We start from the raw sequence: 16498 nt of genomic DNA on the forward strand, positions 1-16498 counted from the left end.
ATTTAAATGTTACAAAGACCTGAAAACTGATTCTGGAAGAAAAAACAAACAAACAAACCACCACTCTAATTATTACTTTGATTATTCAGTTTGACTTTGTGAAAGGTAGTCCAACAGGAGCATTTCCTATGCACTACATGCTCTAAAACTGAACTGCAGATAATACAGAGTCAGAAAGAGAAATTGGGAAATGTGGTCAACACACGGGTATGAAAACTTGTACTCCTTTTTCATCTACAGCAATATTCATAGGGGCAAAAATACAGCCTTCCTCTGCTTGCATTACACTAAGCTGATAATTTATTTTCCTCTTTCTCTTGTCACCAGCATTCTTACATTATTACTCACCCAGGTTCTCAAGTCATCTTAGTGTCAAGCTAGGTCACACACGTCTTAAGAGAATAATCTACTCTGGTATGAAGAGAAATGAAGCTAGGAAACAAAAACTTGTGTGTTGCATTACAGTTTCTGGAAATAGACACAGACTACACTCTTTTTTAAAACATGTACTAACTACTTAGTTTCATAAACAGATTTATATACTTTTGCTTACTGCTTTATTTGCATAAATAGAAAATCATCTAGAATTCATTCTTAGAGGAAAGAGCAGCTAATGAGTTTCATGCCTTTTCTATCCACAGCTCCACATGGATTCATAAAATGAAGTTATATTCCTTGATGTTAACTCATTCAGAAATATACAATATTTTGGAAAGCTGCTTGTTGAATATTAAACATTCGAGATTTAATCCTTACTGTTCCTTTGTAAATTCTCCACTTATCCAGAATCCTTTTCTAAGAATAAGTGCTTCTACTGTGAGGAACAATAGAATGAGAGGCCAACTTTCCCACTTATATATTTGTGCTTAAGTAAAATGTAATGGTAAATGTGGCCCCTATAATTAATTCAAATGAATCCATGCTGGCTCTGCTGATTAAGGGATTCCATTTTCTCTAGTCCAACTAACAACTCCATCTAACAGAACCGCTATTGAAATGTATTGAGTAGCAATTGGGACAAATGAGTGAGTTCTTCATACTCCATACTTTTTTTTGCAAGATGCAAATAGTTTCTCTAGAGTGTTGGATTCTTCCATAACTACAGACTAAAAAGGAGGTTTCTGTTCTTGTGTTTTTGGGACTTTTTTAGCTAAGTTTTACAAGCTGAAAGGAACAATACTAAGAAACTTGTATGATTAGAGGATAACTTTGCAGACAAATGAAGGATAACTATTGAAATTGCCATATTTTTCTGATATAGATAAAAGTGGATGATCGAATGATCCGGACAGAACAGGGCCTATTGCTACGAAGTCTTCAACGGAGAGACTCTGGTATTTATTTTTGTCATGCTGTGGAGCATGGCTTCATGCAAACTTTGCTCAAAGTGACCCTGGAAGTAATTGATACTGACCACTTGGAAGAGCTGCTCCATAAGGAAGAAGATGGTGATGCCTCCAAGACCAAGGATGCTACCAATAGCATGACTCCTAGTCAAAAGATCTGGTATAGAGACTTCATGCAGTTAATCAATCACCCTAATCTCAACACAATGGATGAGTTCTGTGAGCAGGTTTGGAAAAGAGACCGCAAGCAGCGCCGGCAAAGGCCTGCCAATGCGCAGGTGAATACAAATAAGTGGAAGCACCTACAAGAGAATAAAAAAGGTAGGAACAGGAGGACCCATGAATTTGAGAGGGCACCACGGAGTGTCTGAGCTACATTACCTCTAGGAACCTCATCTAAGTAGAAACTTCTATAGACAGATAACTGGAAAAAAAATGCAATATACATGAACTTTTTCATGGCATTATGTGGATGTTTACAAGAGTTGAAAGCTCAAACAATTTCCACCAGGTTTAAATAAAATATATTTCTAACTTTCCTAGTAAGTCCTTCGTCTCTGCTCTGATTCTAAGACCAGAAGGACCAGAGTTTCAAGGATGAACACTCACCCGGATGTAGCTTACTGCTCAAAACGTTCTACAAGTGTTCAGCAGGCAGGTTTTGCTTTCTCTGTTGCCTGAGATATAAATGAAATGCTGTATTTCATGCTGTCATCTTAAAGAAAAACAAAACCCACTTTTCATCATCAGCACTACCATTCCTAGACTTACATATAAAACTGCATGAACTCATTAAGCTGATGAATGTCTAAACACATGATTGGACACAAGGATTTGTTCTTGTTTTGTCTACCAGTTCTCCCGTTTATGAGTACTAGAAGAGGAAAAACAATGCTGAATGAGATTGTGGAAATCTGAACAACATAAGCCATTCATCATCTGGAAGAAGAAAAAAATGTGGAGTACACTGGCCTACTACTGATGACTTCTTTCAGCTTTGATCTAAAGATGTATTTTATTAAAACAATAATTTAAATATACCATGAAAAATATGCAGCAAACATTAGCTCTTTTCTAAAATAGATTAGCCTCTTTGTCTTAGAAATATTGTACTTCCTAATTATTGGTTTAGAGGAAAAAAAAAAGACAACTTCCAATTATGAGCTACTTTACTCTTTTGTTTGGAAAATCTTCCAGGGGAACTGGTCACAATGCAGTTAATCTACTCCCCACTATCCTAGTAATCTTTATGACATGTAACTTTGAAGCAATTTAAAAACTAAGCTATTTTAACATGAAAGTCACTGTGTAGCATGGAAGTCTTCTGCATTCTTTTCTCTAAGTATGGTGTTTGAATTGACTCATCTTGTATGATAGTCTTGCTATAGACTGAACCAATGAAGAGGAGAGCATTGATTTTCAGTTGTATATTTTTTTTAATTAAAAAAAAAAAGGTAAATAGCATTAAAATACCCGTTACTAATTACACATTTGCTTTCTTGGTTCGTAAATATTTGTGAATGCTAGTATTTAAATGATGTGGCTAATAGACTGTCATGTATCCTTGAACAAACCTCACATTCAGTTTAAAGTGTACGGCTCCCAGTTCAGTGGTAGAAAATGTGTCCACACAACCGATTCTCAGTGTTTCATTCTTTCTGTGGGCCAGATCACCCAGAGCAAAGAACTAGACCAAATGCATCCAAATGCACTAGGCCATAACCTCACAGCCAGCTCTGTTTTAAAATCTAAGGGACTGTTTTGTCTAGGTGTGATGTCTGCTGCAGTGGTAAATTGGTGCAGTTCAGCTTAAGACTATTTTATACTAACAGATAATTTGGTCCTGCACTTCTGTCTTATTCTATATACAGGAGAGCATCAGAGTAAAACAGACAATGCACTTGCACCGTAAGTGTCAGTTTAGGGATATAAGTAGTGGATTTATTCACCTCAGCACAGATGTGCCTTTGGTCTCCAGTTCTATGGTGTCCAGTTCTTTTGAGGTCATCTTCCTCCAATCTCCCATATGTTATCTTGATAGAGTCAGTAAATGGCATAATTTCAAGCAATGTCATTGTGGGGAAAATTACTAGAACAAAGTCCTTAGTTTGCTAAAGTAGCTTTTATATAAAAGTGTGTCTGTATTGATGACTGATCTGTTTTGCTGTTATTCACTCCGGATTATTTAATTTATCAATCACAACGCTACTAGCCTGATCATATACAACACAACTGCTGTGACAGCAGCTCTCACAATATGTCTCTTGCCTCTCACGAATTAAAGTATCCTTCTGATTAGTGAAAACTTAACTTCTTGCTTTCATAACAGTCTGGTTTTCAGTAAAGATCCGATCACTTCAGTCTCCTTTGAATCTTTTGCAAGTTTTTTTAGCATTCAATTATTTAGAAAAAAAAATCACTGAATTGAGCCAGACAAGACTTTCAGGCCATGGAATGTTCTTGGAAATTTAGTTCTGAAGTAACTTTAACTCTCTCCTACATTTACTTTGAGTCCAGTGGTCATTTATTTTCACTCCTGTGAACAATAGTATGGTGTCAAATTCCCTTGTTTTCATGATGTACTGAATAGGGATAGATTAAAACATAGGTTCAACTACATCCTTTCCTGTATAGAAGTATTAATTTTCAGCTCAGCCTACGATTAATTTGTGAGCATTGTTGTCAGCTGAAGTATTTATTTGTAATCACAGAACACTCTTTAGCCTATTGTGTGGGGCTATTGTGTACCACTGAGTCTTTAGAATCCTGGTAGTTACAAAAGGAAACAGTTTTAAAACTAACCTCAAGAGAATTCAGTGGGAAAAATACAGGTTGATTTCAACAGAACATAAATGACTTAGTTTCCTATCTTACATCTTAATGATATTGTTGTCTAATTTTTTTCTGTACTGTACTCATTTTTATAGCAACCTACTGTCAAAAAATATCAAATCCATACCAACCAATTCCACCACTCCTTAAGAAAAAAGCAGATTAGCTTAGGTCTGGATCCTTAAATGTGTTTTTCTGTACAGAAAAAAAAAAAGACAATTAATGGGAACAAAATTACAAAAGCTCTGATGTTTTTACCATGACTTGGCAATCTAATTTGATAATATATATCATCAGATGTCTTAATAACTTCATTCCACTCCTCACTGACATGAGTAGTTGTCTTGTTTATGTCATTGTATTCACTCATATAAATAAGAGGGCAGATAATTAAACCAGCAGTGGAAATGGTTGATTTTCCTGCTCATATTATGGTCAAGATAAAACATTTATTACTGATGTGAAATGAACTTTTTTTCCAAAGACCATAGGCCTTAATAAATTCATGGATAGAAATATGCCCTGCGGCTTCATTAAAGCTCATACCCACATTTCTGTCATTATTTTTTAACACGTCATTAGGATTGAAATTAAGGTAAAATCAGTGTTTCTGTAAATTATCAGTAAAATCCACTAAACCTACAGACTTTAGAAAAAGTAAGAAGATGTGTTTATGGTGGAGAGAAATAAAGGATTTTATTGATAAACATAAAATTTGAGGGTTTTTTTCAAGACATACGTTTGAAAGGAACAAAAATACATTGAGTCTTATTCATCTACATTTTGCACTTGCATGATCACTGAAGACAGGAATTTGTTCAATGACTCCTAAAAACTGTATGATTATGTTTAACATCAAACTGAGAAAATGTGCATCTTTGCAGAACAGAACTAAATCTTCACGACCCAATAAGTCACAGTGTAAAAAATAAATAAATTAAATGCATGTGAATGCGCATTTACTGATCCTTTTTATGTATTATTTAGTGAATATCAATGGTATGTGTTTAATAGTTCAGTTTTTGCTACCTACACATTAGCCAAAAGAGGTGTAAATATTTTTGACTAGATAAGGAGGTACAGTGTAAAGTACTGTTATCTAGAGGTACTCCATTTCAGTGTGTTCAGCATAATACTAAAATGCAAGATTTTGCCGCACAGCTGATAAGGTGGTTTATTTGCTATATCAGTGACAAAGTGATGTGCTTATTCTTTAGGCACATTCCTCACTGGATAGTAAATAATTCTGCTTCAGTATCTGTCACTTCAATTCAGATGGGAACTAGAAAACTGGAGAGAAAAAAATGTAATTAAACTGCTGCTGTAAATTATTTCTTTTAGCATGTATTCAGTTGTTAAATAAACATTTCTTCCAAATATTTGAAGTTCACTGTCTTGACTGTTTACACGGAAATGTGCCCTGTAACCTCCATGAGCATGTGAAATGCATTGCTGCCAATATAACTCTATCAATGTATATAATCTCTGTTTACTAGGCCAGAAAGGCTGCTATTTTTATTAATGGTGTTTTCTGTTTATTTTTGAAGAGTACAAAGTAGTAATGTCTAAAATGAAAACTTCAAAGTTATCTTCATCCTATCTTTTGGCACAACCTCATGGACTAAAGCTGCACATGCCCACATCACTCTACTCTGCCCATGAACAAAACTGTCAGCCTGGAAGACATGCAGATACTAGCAACTTGCTGTGCCAGTCTAATGGCTTACTATGGCTATGCTGCTTCCTTTTGGAAGCTGGCTTTCATAGATATCAAGTAGAATAAATCAATTTCTGTCTGTTATTCACATACTCAGGTAAATTCAGAAGCTGTTTAAAAGGGCCTGTTCATTGCAGGGGAGTTGGACTAGATGACCTTTAAAGGTCCCTTCCAACTCTAAGGATTCTATGATTCTATGAATATACCAGACCAGTCATTTGAGGCAGCAAGACTTAGCATGCAATATAGGCACTGATGTCATGCTAAAAGCTAAAATAAAAGAATCTTCAACAAAATATAAGGGAAGTCCTACCCCATACTACACTGTACTGCTCCAGAGCTTACAGTCTGCAAACTGGATTTTCAGGTAAATAGGCTCATCCTCAACCACCTGGAGTTATTTCTCTTCCAAATGCAGATATCTCTCCTTTCTGAAATAACCAATCAGTACCTAACACTACATCTCTGATTTAGTTTTGTTGACCTTATTTAGCTGACACAGAAAAGCAGAAAAAAACTCTACAAAAATGTGCACCTAAATTATTCCTAATAGTTAATGTGCATGAAATTATAACCTTTCTTCTTTGGGCAAAGAAGACCTCATGAGAAATAAAAGTTATGCCTTCACGGGGTGTGCAAGCTTGCCATGTCTACTAATACAGTAACACGTAGCACTGAGCTGCATCTGAGGCACACTGAGCTGGTTCTGAAGCATGAGTCTTGCTTTGGATGAAGATCCAGTGCTTTTTTAGGCCACTGCATCTTACAGAATTGTGTAAATTAAATCTGATTGTCTGCCCTGTAAACAAAACTCATTTTTACATTCCTCAGCATGGGGTATTCCTGCAGCCTGCAATACGTTTATGCTTAATACAGATATATTGTACTCATTTCAGTGGGGGTTTCAAGCTCATCTTTTCTTCTAAGTGTGTTAGAATGCATTATGAGTGTTTATGCAGAGGTAAATAGAGATGCATGTTTCTACATGGTGATACAATAAAATAGTCATGGTATTTCTTCTAGATATTCCAGTACATCCCATAAATATAAGTATACATTTTAATTTCTCATCTATTCTGCAGCCGGAGGCAGGAGAGGAAAAGAGTAGACAAAAGAACTGCAGACATTTCAGCTATGTTTTGCAATGACCAGTCCCTTAGGCCCTTCAGTTTCACATGTCAACTTTTTTCTTGGTTTGCAGAACTATACAGAAAAATTCATTCCTATAAACTCTGCTTTCACTCAATAATACCACACTGAATAGCTTAATAAACCAGAACAAACAGACAGACTGTGAAAGTTCCTCTGAAGAAGGCTTAACTTTCCTCTTCTGTTTGTTATTTTACCATTACAGTAAGGCCATGGGTTCTCATTTTGTTAGGCTTTTGTCAGCACTTCTATTATAAAGCCCGATTTGGGGGGATTTATAGTTTTGTCTAAGTCAATTCACTACTGACTAAAGGTTTTAAATACTACCTTTTAATCCAGAAATGGTTTTACAGAAGAAAATTGTTAAAATGTAATGAGTTTGATTTTGAAAATATAAAAAATGATTACAATTTTAGTTATGTCTGATGGTTGTTTTGGTGACTGCACTGCAAAAGAAACAGGGAGCTGAGTAAGCTCAGTGAGCATAATAACAAAAAGCTTCTCACCTCACTGGGCTTTGAATTTGTTTTTAAAGCATCTCCATGCTGATCAGAAATCCTAAATCAGACAACCACTTAAGCACATTTTTCCATGCTCATTCATGACTTAAAGATATGATGCTGTTCATGCAGTGATATCTGTAGGAGTAGTTTCATGCAAGCTGCCTCATGTCAGTAATCAAATTTGATTTTTTATTTCTAGTCTATGTAAACTCAACTCTTGCTTTAATAGTTTAATAGCTGTTTGGCTTCCACCACAGAAGAAAAAAAATCTTGTTCTATTTTTTGTACTACATAGCTAGGGAGAAATAATCTTTTTTGTTCAGATATAATAGAAATTGAAAGGATGCAACTGACTTAGGTCTGTTAGAACACTGCAGAATTCTCACTACATTTTCCTTTATTAATGCAACCACTCTTAGAGACATTCCAATGTTTCTAGAAATTGACCAGTTGAATTTTTTGTCTTTAATGCTAACCAGCACACTTAGCTAAATCCTCACCCAAATAAATAAAGCTGTTTTCCAGCATCTTTTTTATTGACTGGAATCTGTCAAATGTTCAGTGTACTGAAAGATATCTTTGCATTCCTGTGCTATTTGCTATGGTTCAAAATGTTACATATGAAAGCTAAACAGTTAAATGCCAGTGTACAGCAATTAAATATAACAAGACTTTGAACTATGATAAATATTTCACACATTATACATCTCTGTTATATTCACTAGCTAGAGGGGTTGAATGTAGAAGTATTAAACTATATTTAAGTCCACTGCTGCATGTCAAAACAGCAGACACAATGCAGTTAAAAAAATATTACTTGGACTGAGTGGAATATGTGCATGCTCAGCAAATAATGGGTATTCATCATCTAAAAATTCTCCAATTAGATATTCATTGTGATTTGACAATATGTTTGTAATTGTACACACTGTTGTCTATTAGAAAATTGTTTCTTCAAATATTAGGAACTGTTAACCCTGAATCCTTTTGTGTAGTTTCTGCATCTGTAAGAAATTAAATAAGGCTCCACAAATATTCCCAGGTATGGTGCTTTCAGAAATTGCATTGTGATTAATGGAAAAATCATTGTATCACCACTAAAAATGCTGGAGGAGGCCCATGGGCAGAAATAAAGAATATCAAAATGTACATACATGGCACTGAAAGTAATGCCATCTATTTATTTGATAGAGCAAATTCTCAGCTACAGTACACACTATTTCAACATAGTCACCACCATTAACCAATTTGTAAAGATGAGCTGATCAAGATGCTCATCATTTCATGGTGTGACAGCTATGCATGGCCAATCCAGACTGTGCTTGCCTTTCACGTAGCTGTTGCCACTGATGAAATGCACCACCCGCTGCCTCACTATGCTCACATCTATTGTTTAGTCTCCACAAACATTCAGTAATTGTCAAAGAATGTCAGTGGGTGCAAGTTTTTCTGCATGGAAGTATTCAATTACACACCTTTGCTTCATAAGCACTTCCATGTCAGATGCCATTTTGTCAAATTGCTCTTCTGCTACCATCTGTCATACAACAACAAAATGTAATGGAATATTGGAGGAAAGGTTCAGCATCTAGTGACATACCACCAAAATCTGCCTCTGACACTGTGGACCAATGTAATAAAATAGGAGGCATTACTTTTGGAGCCGCCTTTATAAAATATGGATATTTTAAATTGGGAGAACATGAAAAAATATTAATTTAATATTCATAGGAAATAAGATCACAAACTGATAGTCTTTATTCAAGCTGTATCAACATCTATAATATAGTTTTATGTTCAAATCTAGAGATCTAAACACTTTATTATCTATTCAGTCACTAGTATGAAAATCACTTCTATCATAAATACTGAATACTTCTGAGTTTCTTGCAAGCCAGCTAAAAACATGCCCCACTAAGAAGGAAACGTTCATTAGGGACATAAAATGATCTATATAAATGCTAAATATTCCTACTCTGACTTGTTGAGCTAGTTAGATTTATACTGTAGAATTAGCACATATATCACAAGGAAGCAATGAACTCTACTGAGGAATAGTTAAGAATTCTCTCAACGCAAGTCAGTCCTAGTGTTCTCCTCCTACAATGCCTTTTGGAATTGGAACCTAATTTGTCAGTGCGAAGAAACCACATCCCCAGTGCATTACCTAGTATTTAAGTGACTCCTAACTGGTAGAAAATCCTGAATGAAGTATGCAATAGTGTACCTTTGTTACTTTCCAACGCTGGAAATCTGAAGTGTTTATGCAAGTCACCGCAATTGTATTAAAATGACAATGCAAAAAAATTAAGAAGGGTAAAAACGAAGACCCAGGGAACTACCAACCTGTCAGTGTCACCTCTGTGTCAGGAAAGATCATGGAGCAGATCTTCCTGGAAGCTATCCTAAGGCGCATGGGAGACGAGAAGGTGATATGGGAGAACCAGCATGGCTTCACCAAAGGCAAATCCTGCTTGACCTTTTACAGTGGCCTTCTATGGTGGTGCAACTGCATCAATGGATAAGGGAAGAGCCACTGATGTCATCTGTCTGGACTTCAGTAAGACCACTACCCCACAACATCCTTCTCTCCAAACTGGAAAGATATGAATTGGATGGGTGGGCTGTACAATGGACAAAGAACTGGCTGCAGGATTGAATCCAAAAAAGGACAGGCTGAGGGAGCTGGGGCTGCTCGGTCTGGAGAAGAGAAGGCTCCAGGGTGACCTGATAGTGGCCTTTAGTATCTAAATGGGGGCTATAAGAAAGAAGGGGACAGATTCTTTAGCAGGGTCTGTGGTGATTGGACAAGAGGAAATGATTTCAAACTTAAAGAGGGTAGATTTAGGGTGGATATAAGGAAAATGCTTTTTTACAGTGTGAGTGGTGAGGCACTGGAACAGGTTGCCCGTATATGTGGTGGAAGCCCTGTCCCTGGAGACATTCAAGGTCAGGGTGGACCAGGCTCTGAGCAACCTATCTAGCTGTAAGTTTTCCTGTTCATTGCAGGGGAGTTGTACCAGATGACCTTTAAAGGTCCTTTCCAACTTTAAGTATTCTATGATTCTATGACTCAGTAAAATTACATACCATTTTCACAATGCATCTAGGGAGTGGTTATAATTATTGCTAACCTATGAAGTCCCAGTCTTCTGTTTGAAAGGGAAACACACAAGCACTGTTCTGGTTCATTTTAGTACTACAGACCTAACAGACAGATAAAAAACAGGAAAAAAAAGGTTGGAAATGAATGAAATCTGCTTCCATTGTAAGCATTGGAAATTCTATCATTAACTCTAATGAAACAGGATCAAGTTAGGATTTACATTTCCTGCCAGGACTAGCTACAATATATCATTTATCAGAGCTTTGGGGATTCAGAAAAAGTTAGGCCCTGTATGGAAACCTATCTTGGTAGAGACTGGGTAGCATGGATTTAAAGAAACAGAGCATTACATATCTAGTTCCATGAAGCTGTTATACATATGACATTGCACCAACATATCACATAGCCTTGATTTTGCATTTGAATTTTTGGTATATGAGCAACAAATGCTGATATGATCACACTATTTGATTTACATATCAGTTTAGATTTCCTTTCTACCTCTGGAATTATGTGTCAATCTATTGTCACTTTGAAAAGTGACTGACAACACCTTTCAGCACCAGACAATGATTTCCCAAATTTCTGCTGTAGATCTTGATGTTTGAAATAAACTTGCTGAAGAAAACTAAATAGAACTGTCAGTTTTTCTTTTAAACACCTCTAGGGGGTATAAGCCTCTGGTATTAAAAAGGAGGATATTTTCACATCATAAAAAGAGCTCAGCCTGAATTTTAAGCCAACTGTTTTGAGTCTGGACTTTCTTTTTCTGCATCTTTCCTGAAATTATGTTTTACAAAAATAAATGAATACAGAAAATGCAATACTGGCCTACAAAATTGATATGTGTCACTCAGTACCATATTTCAGAAGAAAGGAAGTACCAATTGCCTCAGAGGAAGATGTAAACATTTTGTCAGTCAACAGTAATGAGATAACTTGGTCACTGAGGAACTTTGTTCCTTGTATTCATTATTTAGAAGATACCCTATGCATTAAGTTTTCAGAAGCAAATTTTTCTCTGTTTTCTTCAGGAACAAGTAAAGTCATGTTTTGTGAAAGCATTTGAGACTACTTGTTCAATTGTAGGCAAACATAATCATGATAGTGTTTTGGGGGGCTGAAATATAATTGCAATACATTTACTAGCTTGCAGCTCATTACCAAGGGATTGTAAACCAGATTCCTTGTGATTCTCTGGATAATTTCATAGACAAAATGGAAAATTTCTATTTGGAAGTGTGTTATTTATCTGTTTCATCTTGTGCTCATGGTTTCTTGCTGACACAAATATAAAAGAGATTCCAGTGAATACTGCCAAAAGAAAACAGCAAGCACTGGGGAAAGAGCAGAACTGAAATTGAATATGTAAGGAAATCATTAGTCATGGATTGGAGGTTCTACACATTGAAAGCAATCAGGCAGCTGATTTCAGTCCTCAGGAAGGGAATGTAGAATCTGGATTTCACAAGTATATTTAGAAGATGCAGTACAAATGCTTTACTTTTGAATATATAAGCTTAAAGCCAAAGGATAGGGGAGGGAAGGATATCTGTCATTCTCAATCTGCAATATCCAGGAGAGGGAAGTTCAATCAGAGTCTGTCGTAGTGTTTCTTTAAGGGTCAGAGCTGCAGTAAAATTGAAAAAGCATCTCCAGATCTGATTCTGCTTTGAGCTGATACATACCTTTCTTAAAGCAGAAAAGTATCTTTGCATTTCAGAAGTAAAAACAATTATTCCCACTCTTCACATCCTGTACTTTAACCTTACTCGAATCCTTTGCCATGGGGGTGCAAATTTTATGATCCATTTTTTTTTATTTTCAGTTATTACTTTTGCTCTTCCAGAATTCCCATTTTCAAAGAGGCAAGTTTTCCAAATTTGATATAGAATAATCCGTTTTTGCTATGTGCAGCTGCCAAGGGGTCAGAAAATTACTGCTGTCATGAAAATTCTTATTTTCTTATGAAACTGTCATTTTACAGGTCCAAGAATTTGATTATATTCTAGTAACCTCTAAGATAGAGGTGTCTTAGGTAAACTAAACTCCAGAGTTACTAAGGATGCATTTTCTTTCTTTTTTTTCTTTTTTCAACTCTCAAAGAACAGGACTTGTCATCCTTTAGGGAGACCTAGTCTCTTAAATATCTTAGGTACTTTAGAAAATCAATTGAAGAATGAGTAATCATTAATTTTTCATAACATAAGAGCATGCCTTCACAATAGAGGTGCAACAGCCTCTCTGATTATAGTCTTACACTTCTTCTGGACCCAGGTCTATGTCTTTCTTACGTTGTAGGTCCCAGAGCTGAACGCAGTACTCCAGCTAGGATTTCACATGAGAGAAATATGAATATAACTCCATGTATATATAGCTCCCGTTAGACAGTAAAGATCATAGAATCATTAAATATCCCATGTTGGAAGGAACTCACAAGGGTCATTGATCTTTACTTATAAAAGACAAAAAAAAACCAAACTGTATGCGTTTTAAAGATTAAAAACTCAGTGGTCCCTAGAGAGGTATTTAAATGTAGTACTTATTATTTACTGATGTATATTGTGAAGGTGGAAAAAGTCTTATGAATTACCATGTTTAATTATATTATACACAATTAAGAAGATGACCTGTACAAAAAAGTGTGATTGCAACCAAAGTCAAGGAAGAGGTCAATATGGTAGTCAGCTGGGAAGAAGCTCCAGACAATAGTGAGATACTAGCAATTAGTCTAATAAGGAACTGTTTTAGCACAACAGTTAACTGATTGTTAAGTATTGTCATAATAAAACAGAAAAATGAGAAAGACATTTTAACTGAAGACTGTGTGAGAAAACTGATTGCCCAGCTGAACTCAGAACAATGCAAAAAGTAGCAGTATACTTCTATCATTATCCATTTTACTTTCATAAGCATCATGGGAAACTAATTATGATGACATCTGTGATAAGTCATCATTAAAAACAGTACTGATTATCATTTGTTTCTGATTAGTCATGTGAGGAATAACTAAAAAGAAAAATAAACCTGATGCCACATGTACAACGCAGCCTCGTGTCTTGATAAATCAAAGTGCTCTTTAGAAACAAATTAATTCAATAAATAACAAAAAACTATACTGATAAGAAACAACTTTGCTTCTAGTAACACTACTTGTATTCACTGAAGGATCGGGATCATTTTATGCTGCTTGTAATATGCATTATGCTTTCCACTTAAGGAACTTTCAAAATACTTTCAGGACTTCATTGTTTAGTGTGCGAACTTCTGTAACAACCAAAGTGTCTGTAGAGGTTGGAGTAGATGTCAGTGTATATATGTGAACATTTAGCACATTGCCCACAATCAGAATTCACCATTGGAGTGGAATACCAGATGACGGAAAGAGGAAAGACATCTGTATATGTTTGAAACTTCAATGACTATTTATCTTGGCATTTGTTCATAACCGTTAGATTAAAATTTAGATTAAAACCATTAGATTAAATTGAAAGATTATTTATTCAATCTTCATGAAACATTAACCTTTCTAATGCATTGTAGAAACAGACAAAGTGTCTTAAATATTTAATTAAAAGCATGTATGTTTTTTCTAATAATTTCTTTTATGAGTGGTCTTTCTCTTTGTGCGCTACTTTGGATATCACAATAAATGGTACAGCTCTTTCTAGGGAAAGAACCATCCACTGTAATAAGCATCCACTGTAATAACTTCTTAAACCACCTGAATTTCCTTTAGAAGTCTTTATGCTAGTCAGACTTTGGGGGTTTAGAATTATCACAATCATAACACAAACATAGCTGAATTTTTATTAGTTCTAAGCAATCTTGACAATTTTTTCAGGCATACACTCAGAATGTGATTTGATCTACACATGCACTTAAATTGCCACATCTTCATTAACATATATATTTTTTCTTTACAATACATATAGGAAATAGTGCTCTTACTGCTCCACAGCTGTGAACTTAGCCCAAGGATAAAAAGAGAGGTTCAGTAATATTACCTGAATGCCTCAATCAGAAAAGTCTGAAGCCACAAGGCTATGCACCCTTCCTAAATAAATGGATTTGCATTATGCATTTCTACATGCCTTGTCTTTTTTCTATCCTAGAATTATTTGCAAAATATATGGCATATATTAAATAGCCCAAGTTCCATACCACAATTTCTGTCTGATATGAAACCTTATTTTTGGTATATAATTGTAAAAACATTTCAATCTTTTTTCATATTCTCCCTCATTTTAAAACATATCTTGTTTCAGAGTTGATATGTACTATGACTTCAAGGCAGCTCTGTATAAACTGCATGGTATCTTTCAAACATATGAAATATATTTGATCAACTATCTGGAAAACATGATTTTTCCATATGGGTTAGTTTTCACATAGGGAGTTTTGTATTTCTATGGAGAACATAATATACTCAGACAAATATAATAGGTAAGGAGTTGCAAACCACTGAGTGGGAGAAGCAGGTGTCCAACTGGATTTTCACATAGAAAGGTCCTAAAGGTCACTGATGGTGATGAGGTCTGAAAGATTCCCAAATCCTCATAAAACTTTTCCTTCCTTTCCCAATACACTAATCTCCTGCTGCTCTTGATAATCCAGTGACTCAGAAAGTAAGACCTGTTTTATTTTCTTTTGCTTGTCAGAAGTAGATTAAATGACAATTTACTGAATTACCGTTTTTAAGACAAAATGAATATTCACAAAGGTCTTCACCCAGTAGAATAACCTTGCACTGGTGCGTCAATATTTGTCTTTCTAATGTCAAACTTGAATCTCCAGGGAACAAAAATACAATGGTAGTAAAATTTACAGACAGGTATGGCTTTTCCCACTCTCCTAAAGTGGGACCGCGGACAATTTGATATTCTTGTCCAGCAGAGAACTGAGTGATGTCAACCCTCTGTAAAAGGAATACTTGATGGTTACTTCCTTCTGCTTTACATTTCCCACAGTGATGGCTTCCATCCAGATGAGTTAGTTGATATTTGTCTTTAAGGTCTCTTACTCTTTTTTCTGTTTATATGACTTAGTTTTGGTTATGATTCCTTAAAGGATTTCCTTGGTGTTTTCATCCACTTTGATCATCAGTCCCAACACAGGTTCCTGAGGAAGATCACTTATCACTGGAAGATCCTGAAAAAAAAAAATAACAAACACACAAAATAACAACAATGAACCAAAACCATAAAATAACCTTTTTTGATTATTTTACTGCTATCATTTCTCTATCTTAATGTAGCAGACTTGGAGTAGCTTCAGATTAATGAATACTGAAGTTACAGTGTTAGTCAAGCACTTTAAATGTTACCTTTCTTTGGGTACATAGAGGTAATATATCAAGAACACTACACAGAAGCACAGTGCTTTTCAGACAGCCCCCTCAGTTAGCAGTACAGCCATTTGGCAGGCTTTTATTTTTTTCAGGTTTAGCCTTCGGCAAATCTACATCTGTTTTTTCACAGAAAAAAAAAATGGCTAAGGGGAACTGTGGAAGAACAGTGAATATATTTTCCCACATATAACAAGATAACCCACATCCCTCCAGAAGTATTGCTCTTTGAAAGTAAGATGAGAAGATAACCACAACTCAAGTCAAATTCAATGTGAGAAATCATAAGTGGGTATAATGTTGAGGAAGAGAAAACAGGTCCAGGATATAAGAAACAGCAAGACGCTGCAGTAAATATCTCATGCATTAGCTGAATATGCATGTAATTCACACTACGTCTGTTGTTAAGATGTTCTGCTATTAAGCAGGTCTAAAAGCATAAGAATGAAAGTACAACATCAGGTTCAAAACCACTTTCAGCCTCAAAACAGAAAAGAG

The 16498-nt window shown here is 35.5% G+C and overlaps 1 protein-coding gene across 2 annotated transcripts in view; it reads left to right on the forward strand.

The window, feature by feature from the left end:
- Window positions 1-2553, forward strand: part of SEMA3A (semaphorin 3A) — a 253424-nt gene extending 250871 nt beyond the window's left edge. Inside the window, exon 18 of one of the 2 annotated variants that reach the window (XM_021384444.1) lies at window positions 1262-1717. In XM_021384444.1, the coding sequence (XP_021240119.1) occupies window positions 1262-1717 (456 nt within the window). Of the gene's footprint in view, window positions 1-1261 lie in introns of both variants that reach the window. The other variant, XM_021384445.1, reaches the window with a different exon arrangement.

This window comes from Numida meleagris, chromosome 1, assembly GCF_002078875.1.
Source record: "Numida meleagris isolate 19003 breed g44 Domestic line chromosome 1, NumMel1.0, whole genome shotgun sequence".
Classification (NCBI taxonomy): Eukaryota; Metazoa; Chordata; class Aves; order Galliformes; family Numididae; genus Numida; species Numida meleagris.